Consider the following 15,391-nt stretch of genomic DNA (forward strand, 5'->3'; position numbering starts at 1 on the left):
TCTCCCCTTGGTTGTCATTTTGAGTGCTGGAGAGTAGCACAAATCCTCTCAAATGCTTTGCTTTTTTATTTCCATGTTTAAATAAATTGTGCTTGTAGTGAATGATGAGATTTTGGGCCCAAAAGAGAATGAAGATACTGTAAGAAGGCAGGAGGTGAGATAACCAAGTCAGAAAACTCTAATTTCTTTAGCTTATGAGTATGGGGATGAGGGGCTGAAATACTGTTCAACTCCTGCTTAGTCTTTTGCTGGTCTGGGGAGAATGATGAGGTGAGTAGCAGCATTATTCAGCCTACAGTCAAGACTCCTTGAGGGATGCCTGGTGTTAAAGATGGCTTTCTCTTGAAGATTTCTTCTACTCTCTTTCTTTAAGATGAAGGTAGACCACAGAAATCTGCTGGTGTGCAAACAGGCACAGATACAGGAGCTCCTACCCAGCAGCAGTGGTTCAGTAGTAAAGCAGTGCAGCTGTAGGCAGAGCGCCTGTGACAGGTCAGGCAGGACTGTCAGTGGGACTAGGTTGTCCCTTTTGGCACCCGTTCTGGTGGAAATTATTGCTGTGCTGGGTGTGTTTACTACTGCTTTCTAACAGCATCCTGGCTGGATGTGCAGGCCTCAGTTTGTCTCCTGTATCCCTGCATGGCTTTGCAAGTGTAGATGGTCCCGAAAGAGTGCAAATGATGGGAAAGAGGAAAGTGTTTGCGGGGGGGTGAAGTTGGGTTGATCCTTCAAGGATTTCTGTGTTGTCCTTACAGCATATGGAAGCAACTGTTTGTGGTAACTTCCTCAAAACAACAAAAAGAGCTCACACAAGTACAAAACTCACTCTGAGACCTGGGAGCAGCTGGTCAGACATTGAGTTTTCTGAAAAGTCAAATGAGGCTGGCAAAGGCTGTTTAGATCAGTCTTTCCAAAATGATTATCTGCACCTCAGTAGGAAGGCAGAGATGGCATGGCTTTTTCCTGCAGGCATGGGCTTTCCCCATGTGCTGTGTGGGACTGTGCCTGATAGAAGCAAGGGCTGCTCTCGGATATGCCCTTTGACTTCCAGGTGGGATTGGGCTGCAGTGAGACCCCTCTTTCTGGGAAGGCCCAGCTGCTGTGAATACCTGTTGGTACCTTGAGTCCTGTAATTCAGGACTCTACTGGTTTGGTCCTACCTATCTGTTGGAATTTGATGTGGAAGGAACAGGGTAAGGGATCTGCTTAGGTGCTAGAATTTCTTTACATGTTTGTGCAGTTCCAAGTAACCAAATTTAGATTTAAGCCTGTAAAATGGCTGAATATCAGATTTTGCAAGACAAGTGTTAGCTGCACAGATTTTGATGCCTCAGTGTGTATTGAGCCTTGAAATTCGAATAAAAGTTGACCTTAAAGGAATGGAGATGGGATGGTTCCAGACAGCATAGTGGCAGTGCAAAATGAGCTGCAGAAGTGTTTCTTGTGTATGGATCAATTCAGTAACTCTTGCAAGTCACACAGAGAACCTTGACTGAAAGTGCCAAATGCTATTAATAGAAGCCTCAAGATGAAGAAACAAATGCAGCTAGTCAGCCTCCTCTCCTGCCTCTAATTTAGGTACAAATGACAGGTTTAGTCTTGCAGTTGTTCCCAGGTTTGGATGAGGGTGTTGAGGTGGCCCATTAGTTGCCTGTGAAGGCCTGAGCAAGCAGTGACATGTCTGACAACTGTAGGATGCAAACTGGGCAAGCACAGGAGCTATTGGTAATGAAGAGTGTCTCAGATCTGCAGGGGAACTCTCCAGGTCCTGTGGTCAGCTTGTGTCAGACTTGGGAAGGTGTGCAAGATAATGCATGTCTGACTGATGTGTGCTGAAGTACGACTTGGGAGACTTGTCTGAATGGCAGTGTTTATGGCTGTGTAGGACTGGGAGACTGCCTTTACCACAGGAGGAAGTGGGTTCCTGCCTTGTTTTAAGTGGTAACTTCAGAAGTGGGATTATAGCAGACCTGTATCAACAGATCTGCCCTTTGCTGACAAATCTTAATTCCAGATTAGGAAGTTAAAGTTGATGTGTTTTTGCCCTAATTAACCATATTAAGCATTCGTTTGTTTTAGCTGGCAAATTGAGAAGAATCCAGTTCATACTATGTTGTTACCTATTGTTTTTTCTCTCTGACATGTTTTTCATTCTCAAGTTTTGTGACAAGCTGACTGTCTCTTGCCCTTATGTCACCCAGTCTGGAAGCCGGTCATGGGGAAAAAGCTGTGGTGTATTGTGGGCAGGTTCGTGGGAGTAGAGCTCACAAGTCTCATAAGATCACATTTTAAATTTATATGCACTCCTTTTCAATGCAAGTTGGTTTTAATACTTGAGTATTATTATGTGGAGGTGCTGCCTTTGGATAGGCTTTATGGGTTTGCCTTTCAGGTTCTTTACACTAGAAAGTTTTTGAAGTTAAGACTAGGAACAAAAGAGGGAAAGCCTTTTTCAGAAAGTTAGTTCTGAGTCTTTGGTCTAGAGACAGGTATCTCCTTCTGTGGCACTAGGTCTGTCAATACCAGAGGTGTGGCCTTGACAGTTGCCTTTTTCTAAAGGAACAGATGATCTGTTGGAGGCCAGAAGATACTCACTGACAGTAAAATAATTAGACTGGAAGAATGAGCTACTCCTTTTATGTCAAGCTGTGTGCTGACCATAGGAGAAAGGTAGACTTTCCACATCCTAGCATTGCCACAAAAAATCTGTTGGCAGAGCAGCAGGGGACCTCCACTGACTCTAGAGTGAAAGAGGAGGCTGGAGTAAGGGTGACATTTTGGTGATGGTGAGGTGAGAGTGTCAAGACAAATCAGGTAGTGCTCCCATTTGGTTTCTCTTCCTCTTAAAGACTTGGAGGAGTCAGATTGGGCTTTGGATGTGCAGCTGGATTGATCCAGTTGCCAGGGAAAGGGTATTGGTTTTTTTCCCTGGATTTGGGCTTCCTGTGGTTTTTCCCAGGCTGTCAAACAGAAAACAAAAAGTAGAACACGGTTTTCTGCTGATTTGGTCTTCTGGACAGATAATTGCCATGCCAGGGCTGTCTGGAGTGAGGGAAATGGCGGGGGGTGTCACTGCGCTGAGTAGGATGAGGGAGGAAGGAACGGTCTCCTCCAAGACAGGCTGCTGTAAGATCAGCTCAGCTGTGGTGTAAGACTGCACACTGAGAGGCTCAATAAATGTCCTTGCAGAGCAAAAACATACCTGTTGGTGAATGTAGGTTGCTGAATTGCTGCTGAATATCTGCATAGCCAAGGTCAAGCAGTGCCTTTTAGGATAGTGGCAATTACAGCCAGACGGAGCTAAAGCCTGTGCTGAGTGAGCAGTGTAATCACAGCATTGCTAAATTGATGTTTGCTGACAGCATCAAGAGATTGGTGCCTTATGTAGATGGAGCTACTTGAATGGCACACGTCTCTTCCACTTCCTCCTTTGCTGTCAAGAATGTATTTTCTGTAGGAATTTAAACCTCTCCTAGTCTGGGAACTGCTGATATGAGCCAGAATCTCAGCAGCAGAAGCACTGAGTTCTTCTGGTACATTTTTGAGGCTGCTTTAAAAGGATATGTGTTTTGAAGTATTGTTAACAAGTCTGGAAGAGTAGATATCCTCCTGGCCTTTCCCACTCCTCTCCTCAACCCCCCGCATTTTTGTTCCAATATTAAGTTAAAACAAAACTAGTTCCTTTCTTTATTGGTCAATTTGTAACTGCATTTTTAATTGCATGTTCTTAATTAACAAAAATCCAGTGGAGTTTTGTAAAAGCCACGTTTTCAGAGATTCTCAATTTGCAAGGGAAGGGAACAATTTGGTAGTTTCTCATAATGTCTTAAAGTATCTGAGGTAGATTATTAATAAGAGGGGAAAAAAAGACCAAGTTATTCCAGGGATTGGAATATGAAATCTTCCACTGTCCATGTCACTGGTTTGAAGGCGGGCCATATTTGAACTAGCTGAAAGCATGGATGGCTCATGTTAAGTGGCAGCACCTCAGCCCTGCTTAACCTGCTGAATCAATGTGGTTCTCTGTGTGGGGTTACTTCTCTCCCCTTACCTAGTAACCTGAGCCATGAGCTCAGTGAGACCTTGTGTCTCACCCTGCAGCAGAACTCCTCAGGTCTGGTAAGGTGTATGGTCAGGGCGGCGTGGGAAACCTGCCCCGCCCCTGCCTTTTGTGCACCACGTTGGTATAAATGCAAGATGTTCGTCTTCAGGGCAGCTATTAAAGACAGTAGTAATTATTGCAATAGTAGCTTCTTATGCTGTGTCCATGCCTCTAAGGCCTTAACCAAATATAACTTAGATGATGATGATAATTAAAACCAGAAGACTGTGACCCAGTAAAATCCTTGAGTTTGGCACAGACAGCAATACTGAGGAGGAATGCATGCATCAAATATATAATAAATAAAATCAAGCTGTGCAAATGTAAAGGAAAGAGAATAATTTTGTGTCGCTCAAAATAGCCCCAGGGCTAAGAACTGGTTTGTGCTGAGAGGCTGAGTTCTTTCATGCCACTAACCAGGTTTTGTGCAGTGTAATCCCACTGCAACCTTTTGCTTTGGGGTAATCACTGAATTCTGATGCTTTCTATGCCAGGGAGTGCTCCCCAAAACGTTGTGTCATGTCCTTTGGTCACCCGTCCTTCCCATTTTGGTTTTTTTGCTTTTATCAGCTACTTACCACAGAGGTCTTTATATCTTCCAAGTAGATCTTCCCAGTTGCATTTCTTTTCTTTTCCTAAAAATAGTTGATATCTTTGCCTGAGGGGAGTGTGGGGACGTTTTAGGTAACAGTCTCTTGCAAGGGTCATTGGTATGCAACAGGCTTGGAATGTTTATGGCATTCTGTCTCATGATTCCTGGCAAGAGATGCCCTCGACCACTAGTTGTGATTTCCAATTCAAGCACTGTAGGAAAAACTGACTATTTAGTTCCTAGGAAAACAAGACTGGGGCCAGGCTGAACAACCCACTACTGGATGGAAGCAACAAAGAGAATGGGTCAACTTGGAAACAATCTTCAGGAAAGAGCCAAGCTCTGGAGACTGTGGTATCTCTAGAGATAGCCAGAGATAGTGGTATGTTGCACTTACTGGGAGGATGGGAATCCATGGTCAATGAATGTGCATCCCAGCTTTTCACAGTACTATCTGCTACTTGCAATCCTCTGTTTGCAATGCTCTGGCATAGAGAAAGTAATGAGTGGGTTGATAACTCCTTCTCTGTACCCTAGCAGTATTTGCCTATGCCTATATTGAAAGTTGAATGGGAACAACCTTATGTACCTGGGTGCTTCTTGGTGGATTTCTAAGAACAAGGGAACCAGTGTGAACCAGACCATCAGCATCTGTGTTATGGATCTATTTGAACTACAGCCATGTTTCATGGTACTTCTTGTTTTCTTTCTTGTATGTTCTAGGTGACTTTGGAGAAGGTGTTGGGCATAACCGTGTCAGGAGGCAGAGGATTAGCCTGTGACCCCAGAACTGGCCTCGTTGCTTATCCAGCAGGGTGAGTCACTAACCACATTCCTCAAAGCTAAAATAAACCACGACTGATGCATTAACATAAGGATTCAGGGTGTTTCCACTATCATCTTCTATAGGAAGCCTGTTTACTGCTCTTTAAACACCAGAGAATGATGAGACTCAGCGCTGTTAGCGTAATTGGCAAGGGAAAGGGTTTGCATTATCAAGTTTTAATGGAACTACTCTCATTCCTCTTGCTCTAAGCTGGGAGCTAAATACATTTTGTGGATTTTTCACAGTGTTCTGTAGTGTGATGAATGTAAGCATAACTCAGTGCAATTCTCAATCCAATAAATACCTAAGGGAGCAAGTGATGCTTTCAATGAATTGATAAAAGCCTTCTTGTAGATTCCCTGCAATTTATGACTTACCATGTTCCTCAGCCAAATATGAGGAGAGATTTCAGGCTTATAGCCTGAACCTGCTTATATGTGCGTTCTTTGGAGTGAAACACATCTGTCAGCTGTAGTCTCAGTTCAAATTGAGATATCTAGAAGGAGACTTTGATGGAAAGCAAAAGAGCTACCTGTAGAGACATAGGTGAGGGTTGGAGAGGTCTGCTGGAATGCATGTATCAGTATGAGTTTGGCTCTCCTTCGAATTTGTTTGTTCTGCTGGTCAGCAAGCTAAAAGGGAAGACCAAGGGCACTATCTCCAACTCATATTGTGTGGACATACCCTTAAGATATGAAAGCTGGAATTAGAAGAAAAGAACTTCCACATCAATTGTAAATGATGTTTTCAAGGATACAAGAAGTGTGCTAGCAATATTTAAAGATTCTGTGTTTGTGGCTAAAATGAGAGATGGAGTCAGTGAAACTGGCTAGAATTTTTGCCTGTCCTGGTGATAATCCTAGTTCACCAAATCACAGCAGCGTTGTGGTTGGGAGAGCCTCCTGAGATCATCTAGTCCAATCCTCATGCTCAAGTAGGGTCACCTCTAGCAGGTTGCCCAGGACCATGGCCAGACAGCTTTTGAGTATCTCCAGAGGTGAAGATGCCACAATCTCTCTGGGGATCATGTCCCAGTGTTTAACTACTCTGACAGTAATACAAACAAAATAAAAACATGAAATTAAAGGGTTTTTTAAATTTTATTTTTCTTAAGTGTTCAAATGGAATTTCATATGTTTTAATTTCTGCCTATTGTCTCTTTTTCTGTCAGTGGACAGTCTATTAATCTGTAGACAATTTGAGGTCCACATCAGTGTTCAACAGCATCCGTTATGCTTGAACTCTTTGGAGTCAGGCAAATATATTCCAGTGTGTTTTGCCTCTTCCTCTTCATCTTTTCTGACACTGAATATGTTTACACTTGAAGTCGGCAAGGAGAGAGAGAAGAAAATGAGTGCAGTAAACAGATATTTTGGGCCTTTGCATAGCTGAAGATAGGTTAGTTTTGTTAATAGCAATGTCCTTTGATGAGCATGCCTGATGTTGATTTAATCAAGTGTGAGTACACCTGGAGTTTCTTTTGGCTAATTAAAAGGTTATGTGGTTCCTTAGGGCTTTACAGGGGAATTCCTGTCCTTACTTGTTGGTAGTAACATCTCATGGCCTGGGCAGGAGTATATTAGATGTGTGTTGTAAAAGTTTAATGGCTTATATGACTTGCTGCTTTTGTGCCATGGCTGGCCTGTTTTGTGATACTGTTGTGATTTGCTGCAGTCAAGACAATCTCAAGTTAACAATCTAGAATGAGCTTTAGTTAAGGAATCATGAGAGAGGTACTGATGCAGACCTTACTAAGTTGATGCAAGTTTCATCTTGTTCAGTTTGGGATTTTTTCCCCCCCCCCATTCTGATTTCTAGTGAATGTCTCTTCATTTGGAAGAATCCTGACCTTTCTGGTACACTAGCTTCATTTTGTTTATTTTTGTTTCTATTTGAATTACACAGACTCACAGAATGGGTAGGGCTGGAAGGGACCAACGAGGGTCATTTAGTGCAACCTCCCTGCTCAAGCAGGGTCATCCTAGTGTACATGGCATGGGATTATATCCAGATGGTTCTTCAATATCTCCAGTGAAGAAGATTCCACAACCTCTCTGGGCAACCTGTTCCAGTGCATGGCCCCCAGAACAGTAAAGAAGCTTTCTCCATGTTCAGGTGGAACTTCCTGTGCATCCGTTGCTGCCCGTTGCCTCTTGTCCTGTTGCTTGGCACAACCGAGCAGAGCCTGGCTCCATCCTCTGACACCCTCCCTTCAGATACTGATTGACATTGATGAGTCCCCTCTCAGTTGTCTCTTCTCGAGGCTGAACAGGCCCAGCTCCCTCAGCCTTTCCTCACAAAAGAGATGCTCCAGTTGGCCATTCATCCTCACTGCACTCCTCTGGACCCACTCCAGGAGCTCCATGTCTCTCTTGTACTGAGGAGCCCAGAATGGGACACAGCACTCCAGATGTGGCCTCCTCACCAGGGCTGAGTAGAGCAGAATCATCTCCCTGCACCTGCTGGCAATGCTCTTCCTAATGCACCCCAGGACACCATTGGCCTTCTTGGCCACATGGACACTGCTGGCTCAGGGACAGCTTGTTGTCCACCAGGACCTGCAGGTCTCTCCTGGCAGAGCTGCTCTCCAGCAGGTTGGCCCTCAGCCTGTGCTGGTGCCTGGGGTTGTTCTTCCCCAGGTGCAGGACCCTGCATTTGCCTTTGCTGGATTTCAGACAGTTCTTCCCTGCCCATCTCTCCAATCTGTTGAGGTTCTTCTGAAGGGCAACACAGTACTCTGAAATCTCAGCCACTCCTCCCAGCTTGGTGTCATCAGCAAACTTGCTGAGGAGGCCTCTGCCCCTTCATCCAAGTCACTGATGAACAAGTTAAACAACACTGGGCCCAGTACTGAACCTTGGGGGACGCCACTAGTGACAAGGCTCCAACCAGACCCTGTGACAGTGATTATGACAATCTGGGTTCTGTTGTTCAGACAGAACTGTGCATTTACTGGATGCCAAACTACTTACGTGAGTCCGATGTAGCAGACTGGGCATGGCTCATGCACAGCTGTTTCATGACCTGTCCATGCAACTTGGTCATCCTCAACTGTGGTCCAGTGATTTCCTCATCCCACTGCTCATGTACTGAGGTTTTGCAATGCTGACATGCAGATGCTTTGCTCCTCCAGTCTGTCCTACCCCTAAAAGCTGAATTTACGTAACAACTCTGTATTTTCCTAAGAACACTTTCAACATACCTAGATTGATTTGGTTGAGATCAAAACAGTTGCCCCAGGCATCCACATCAGGTATAAAGCAACTATGTGAATGAGGACTTGTGCAGAAAAAGCTTTGGCATTCTTTGAGCATAATCTTAATTTGGGTCTCTGGTTTGCCTAAAATAATTAAAAAAAATATTTAAAAATAATTTAAAAAAATAATTAAAAAAAAAAAAGGTGATTTTTTTCTGAGTTTTCACGTTTCTTAAACTGAAAGAAGCAATTCCTAATGCAACCAAACTTATTCCAACTCCACTGTGGTGCCAAAGAGCTGAGTGTTACATTATTTTTTCCTTTTCTTCCCACTGGCTTTTGCACATATGATCCTTTCTGTGCTTTGACCCTCATGAGGCTCCCTCTCTGGCAGTGTGTGATGGCATCTGTGCTGACCCTGGTATGTTTTTGTGGGATCCTTGTGTTATAGGAGACCTTTCTTCATGTCAGCGGTAAAGGGCTAAAGGCACTGAGTGCTGCAGATATTCCAGGCTACCACTTTGATGTAAAGCTGTTGTCTTGGGAAATAAGACAACATATGAGAGAAAATTGTATCGTCTGCAAAGGTCTTGCATCTGCTGCCTGCACTCACCTGTTTTTATACTGTCAAGTGAAACAAACCCAAAGTAGCTTAACTGGATCTCTGTTCGTGTTTTGCAGTAACAAAGCTGCTCTTGGGGGGGGGGAACATAGAAATGTACCAAATTTTTTACCTCATGTGGCAGGACCAATGCTTTGTCCTTTTTTTGTTTCTATTCCCCTGCTTTGCATTTTCCCTGCTCTTCTCTCAGTTTATTCTTTTTTGAGGTTTTTTGCAGTAGCTAGTTGGGGCTCTGTTTCCTAGAAACAAGAAGAGAAACAAAATGAAGACAATCGGCTGAGGATGACTAACATTAAAAAAGGAAAAAAAGGGTGTGTGAAATGTCTATAATTTAAATTCTAGACCAGCTGCTGAGATAGCTTTAGTCAGCTTATCTGGTTTTGGTTTTGGTGTTCTGTTTACTGTTGATTTTTAAGCCTTGTAGGTTCATGTGACAGATTGATTTATTTTCCTTCTCATTGTTCTTCTTTTCTTGGCTCTCAGTTGATGCTGATAGCTGGTTGGGAACCTGATCTTCACATGAGGCACTTGCCTGCTTGAGGAAGCAGCCTGTGCTTTTTTCTTCTGAGGAGCGGGAACGTAGCACTTCGTCCCTTTAGTGTGCAATGTCTTTTAAACACTATGCTGTTATGCTCTGGTTAGCTTAAGCATCCCTCTAGCTCTGCTCATCAATTTGGAGCCACTCTGATACATTTCAGGATTCTTCGCATTTAGTGTTCCTTGCTGGGAAGACTGGTATTTGATACATAGCACGTGTGCTGAGTTCATCAATCTCAACCTGCATATTTTGTTTTTTCCCCCTTTCAGCTCTTGCATAGCTCTTTGCATGCAGCAGCTCCTGCTAAAGACAGATATGGGTTTAATATAGAGAATTCTCTCTGTGACATAGTAAAATGAATTTCTCTGGTTTTCTCTCAGAAATTACTGTGGCCAGGATGAGCACAGGCCCCTGGCTAGCTCTATGTGTGTGCACAGTATGTTTGCTGAACGCATGATTTGGATGCGCCTGTATTCTGTCCTATTTTAGAATGAATCATCTTTATTTGTAGATAGGAAGGGAGGGACAATAGAAGATGGAGCTATATGATCAAAGTTAAAATGAAAATACTGAGTCTTTTTCTTGCTGCTTCTTGCTGCATGATCTGTTTGAAGAGTTAGACTTGTTCCTTCTTCAGCTTTATCACCTTGGTTGTTTTGTTTTGTTGTTTGTTTTTTTTTTTATGAGAGGACAAGTAATATTCCGAAGTAAATAGTTGTATGAGTGTTCAAATCAGAAAACTGCACAGATGTCTGGGTCAAATTTTATTTTAAGCAATTTATGCAGTTGTGCTGGATGTCAGTACAGCAGCCTCTCGTGTGCCAACCTGCACTGCAGCAACATCCAGCCACAGTCCCATCTCTTTTCACTGTGTCTTCCCCCTCTTCCATCCCTCATCCTCAGCTGATTTGCAGTACGGAGTGGAAGCCATTTAACTCTGTCAGCCCTTCTGAGTCATACTCCTCCTGGCTGTCAGGTCCTGCACTGACAGGCAGCGATGATGGTCTCTATCACAGCAAAGGGAGGAAGGGGATGAACAGATGAACAGATGAAATGAGTGAATCAGTTTTAATCTGTTCAGGAGCCAGCTCAACACATGTGTAGCTCTCTCACATAGCTGAGTGGTAAATCCCTCTGGAAGCTGAAAGAATGAGGATTTTTCTTTTCCAGAAGTGATTGTTGGTTTGCTCTCAAATACCTCTTTCCAGTTTTGGTAGATAGGCTGTAAGGCTGAGTGGTTTCCAGCCCATGCACATGTGGAGTCTCTTGGAAAGTTTTAGTCATAATTTTCCATCATTATATAGATAGATTACTGCACAATGTAATGAATTATCAGCTTAGAACAATTTCCCTTTACCTTAAGCTGTATATAACCCACAATGGAAGAATAACATTTAGGATAAACATTGAGTAATTTTACCAGGTATGATGTTGCCTTGCTCCTTCTTTCTTCCTTAAAGTGGAAGTTTTTGGTCGGTGAGCTACAGTAACAAATTGTGAGAGGCAAATCTATCAGGTGACTGATGGTGAATGAGGCAAAATGTTGTTCTGAACTGGGATCTTTGCAAGACTTATGACCATTGTGGCCAGGTTAAAATTGGTGATGACATGGACAGTGAAATCCTAATTTGTAAGATAACAAGTATTCCTTATTTCAGTGCCTGTTTTTATTAATTGATTGATCACATTGCTTGGGTGCCATAATGGTAGTTGCCTTTAGAAAACTGTGGGTGCACAGAAGGAATCCACTTCCTTATAGAGCCAGTACATGGTGCATGTGCAGTTTGAGCAAAGCTCTACTGCTCTGTGCAGGTATAGTTCTTCACTGGTTTTTGCTTAGTATAAACGCTAGTGCTATTGGGCTGTATCCTAAATGCAGCCTGAATTGGTACAGGGATATTGAAATACTTGAGCTGCTTGCCAGTAGATAAATCCACTTCTGCTGGTGCTGCCTCCTTCAAGTTTACTTACCCAAAGCTCTGAAAAGAATTTCTGTGCTTTCTTTTTATGTTTTTTTTTTTTTCTAAAGGAGAATCCAGTGGTGTTGTTAAGATGTAGAAACCTACCATAAAATGAAGAAAAGTTCTTGTGTATGGTTCAAAGCAAATTTCAGCATCTTTGGTCACATCAGAGGCAGCTTGCTTTCTTCTCTTTGAAACAGGACAGTTGCCTTTCAAGAGTTAGATCTCTTTTCCCTCCTCATCTCCCAGGAACCTGGAGTGCTGTTAAAACATTTCTTCTGTGAGGCTACTGTGCTTAACATGCCATCTGGGGAGATTTTCCAGCTGGCATAATTGTGGTGATGGGCTCAGAGATGAAGATAGGAAAATCCCCTTAACTGAGATCATTAAACATAATTTGAACCTGTACTTCAGATTGGTTTGAGTTGGGCCATTACAACCAAACCAAACAAAATTTTCTGTGTCAAAAGTGAGCAACACTGGGTTTCAAAAAGATGTGTCCAAAAAGATGATAAAAAGTAGCCAAGTCCTTCCTTCCGTTTCCTTCTCCAGCAATAGCAGATTTCTCAGAAATAAGCAGGGATACTTTGTCTCTCACATCTCCCTGTCTTAAATACCCAGTGGATAGAAAGCATGAAGACCTGAGACGTAACATACTTCCTTTCACTACTTGCCTTTATTAATGTATATTAGGAGGAGGGGAGGGTGTAGCTGAAGAAGTAGCTGTAGAGAAGAAGGCTGGGCTGAAGAAGGCTGATGCAGTCTTAGTTTCTGGCAAGAGAGTAAAGTCTGCACCCGGGACCAAAGAATGGAGATATCCTTTGCAACAGTGCTTTATTCTCAGGCCAAATAACTGTAACTGAGTTTAATTTGCACAGGTGGGTTTAAGGGGACTATGGCCTCTCCCCTGCTCTCTTGCAGTTGACCCATGACGTTCACAAGTAACAGTCATGCAGTCTGGAGCAATTGCCCTCTTCAAATCTAGGTAGCAGCTGGATCCAGTTCTGAATCCCCATCATTGCACTTCAGACAGAAAAGGTCCTGCCAGCTGGAGTATGGGCAGTCTTTCTTGTGTGAGCTGTTTCCACATGTTCGTAACAGCTAGACAGGAATTTCTACATTGTTTTTTTCTTGGTCTCCCTTTTTTTGAGTACTGGAGACTCTTCCACAGTTAATCGACGTCTCTCTAATAGAACTACAGTTTAAAAGTAGAATTGTTTGCGAACAGTTGTGTATTGATCAGTTCAGCTGTAATCTTGCTTGGTTTGGCAGAAAAGAAGATGAATAAGCAAACAAAACAGTATTAGCAATCACCTGGAGCTGTGGGCAAACTCCCCTGGTTTAAGTCTTTATCAGAATTGGAGTCAAGCCTGTCAAATTGACTTCCAGGCAGTTTTCTTCAGCCAGTCCCCAGGTGTGTGTGGCTGCTTTTGATCTCTTGTCTAATTAATTAAAATTCTTTAGCTTCGACAACCAGTGGAGGACATAGCATTTGGTAGAATCTTAAATAATGAGTTAGCTGTGGAGCATCAGACCTGCAGCAAACCTGTTGCCCAGCAGAAAAGGGGGAAAAATAGGACAAAACCTCAAAATAGCTGGACAGAAAAGCTTCTTACTAAACCTGAGGGAGACTGTGTCAAGTCTGCTGAAAGTGCTGCTGCATGCACTGAAGGCTGCAGCACTGGGGTGCTGTCAGACAGCTGGAGAGAACGTGTTGGGAGCTGAGCCCCTGAGTCTGAGAGCTCAGATGCTGGATGGGGAGTTGGTTAAAGCCATCTTTGCCAGCTGTGGAGTGGCTCTTGTGATGGACAGCGGGAGTCTTGTGGAATGCTTGGCTTCAGACCTTGTGTGACTTTAACGTTGTGTCACTCTTCGTATTGAAAGACTAGTCAGGGCAGTGCTGATGTTTGGTGTTGCCAGGTCCCTTTGAGACAAGCTGCTGCTGTGCTGTACACAGAGTGCTGTTCTGTTCACAGAACTTCTGGGGACTTGTCCAGAGTGCCATATGCTAATCCAGCCTTTGGGTTACAAGGGGGTGGGTTGCTGTTCTGTAGCCAGCCGCTACAGCTTGGGACAAATAGAGGTGTAACGTGATGCTTTATCCTACAGTTACTATTTGAGGATCTGGCATCAGCAATTAAGTCTGATATGGCATCCTCCTTCAAGGCTCCAGGTACCAATGTATCTGTTTATTCCCTGTCTTTCAAGAGAAGCCATGTGATATGAGCCCTTTCTCCCAAAAATTTGTGTACCCCAGTCTATCTGGGATCAGCCTGTGCTCGTCCATGCTTTTGTAATTCCTCCTTTCTGTCAGGCACCTGGAAGGAGCTGGACTTTGCAGCTGAGCTCAGTGTAGGAGTGTGTTGCTGCATCCCCATCTAGCTACAAAACCCCCTGTCCCAGAAGGAGCACAATCTGTGCCTCCTTTTGCAGCTTTTGCAGTGCCAGGACCTGTGACAGGCAGTACCCACTCTCTACACTCAAGGATGAATCAAAGTTGAAGTCTGGTAGCCCTTGGTAAAAGTTTGCTGCTGTTCATTAAAACAAAACAATGCAAGCCAGAAATCCCCAGCCAACCCCAACCAAACCCCTAAAAGCCACAACAGGAAGCCTTTACTTGTTTTACCAGATGGTTTTTGATAGATTGAATCGAGAATTTTTCAAGGGAATGGTCCCACTGAAATGAAACATTTTGGGAAGTATTTCACAAATTTGTTCACAGAAAATCTGTAGAGAAAGCGTATATATGAGAGGAGGCAGATGTCTTCCCCCAGAAAGAGCAGCCTGAGGATCTCCTAGGATCTGGGAATCCTGCTTTGAGGTGAGCAGAAAACTGAGTTCAGTTCAGAGGTGAGCTGGTAACTATTCTTCTTTCCCATTCCCACCTTCAAACTTGCAGAGTTGGGGGCAGGGAAATCACAGAATCACAGACTTTGGGTTGGAAAGGGACCTTTAGAGGCCATCTAGTCCAACCCACTCTGCAGTGAACAGGGGCATCTTCAACTGTTTGCTCATCTATCACCGCTCTGGGCAACCTGTTCCAGTGCTTCACCACATAACTTTTTTGGTAAAAACTTTCTAATTTAAATCTGTTCTCTTTTAGCTTAAAGCCATTCGCCCCATTTCCTGCTACAACAGGCCCTACTAAAAAGTTTGTCCCCATCTTTCTTGTAAGTTGCTATTAAGTATTGAAAAGCCACAGTAAGGTCTCCTGGAGCCTTTTTTTCTCCAGACTCAGCTCTCAGCCTGTCCTCACATGAGAGGCGTTCAGGTCCTCTAGTCATTTTTGTGGTCCTTCTCTGGACCTGCCCTAACAGGTCCATGTCTTTCCTGTCCTGAGGATTCCAGACCTGGATGCAGTACATCAGCTGGAGTCTCACCAGAAGTGTGTTGTTTGGTATTCTTTATGTTGCTCTATATTTAGAATAATACTAAGAGTTTGTCCAAAGGACAGGAAGACTTTCCTGAAAAAAGCCAGCAATGGGGAAGAGCCAGTGTATTGTAGGGCATAGGGAATAGATTTTTTTTCTTTATATTTTTAGTCTGTGACAGGA

At 43.5% G+C, this 15,391-nt stretch overlaps 1 protein-coding gene across 2 annotated transcripts in view; it reads left to right on the forward strand.

Moving 5' to 3' along the window:
- MAPKBP1 (mitogen-activated protein kinase binding protein 1) overlaps positions 1-15,391 on the forward strand; it is a 102,970-nt gene that overhangs the window by 23,878 nt on the left and 63,701 nt on the right. For both annotated transcript variants that reach the window (XM_082282912.1, XM_082282911.1), the window contains exon 3: positions 5,418-5,509. In XM_082282912.1, coding sequence (XP_082139038.1) covers positions 5,418-5,509 — 92 coding nt within the window. The remainder of the gene's footprint in view (positions 1-5,417; positions 5,510-15,391) is intronic.

Source organism: Coloeus monedula (genome assembly GCF_965178545.1).
Source record: "Coloeus monedula genome assembly, chromosome: 6".
Classification (NCBI taxonomy): Eukaryota; Metazoa; Chordata; class Aves; order Passeriformes; family Corvidae; genus Coloeus; species Coloeus monedula.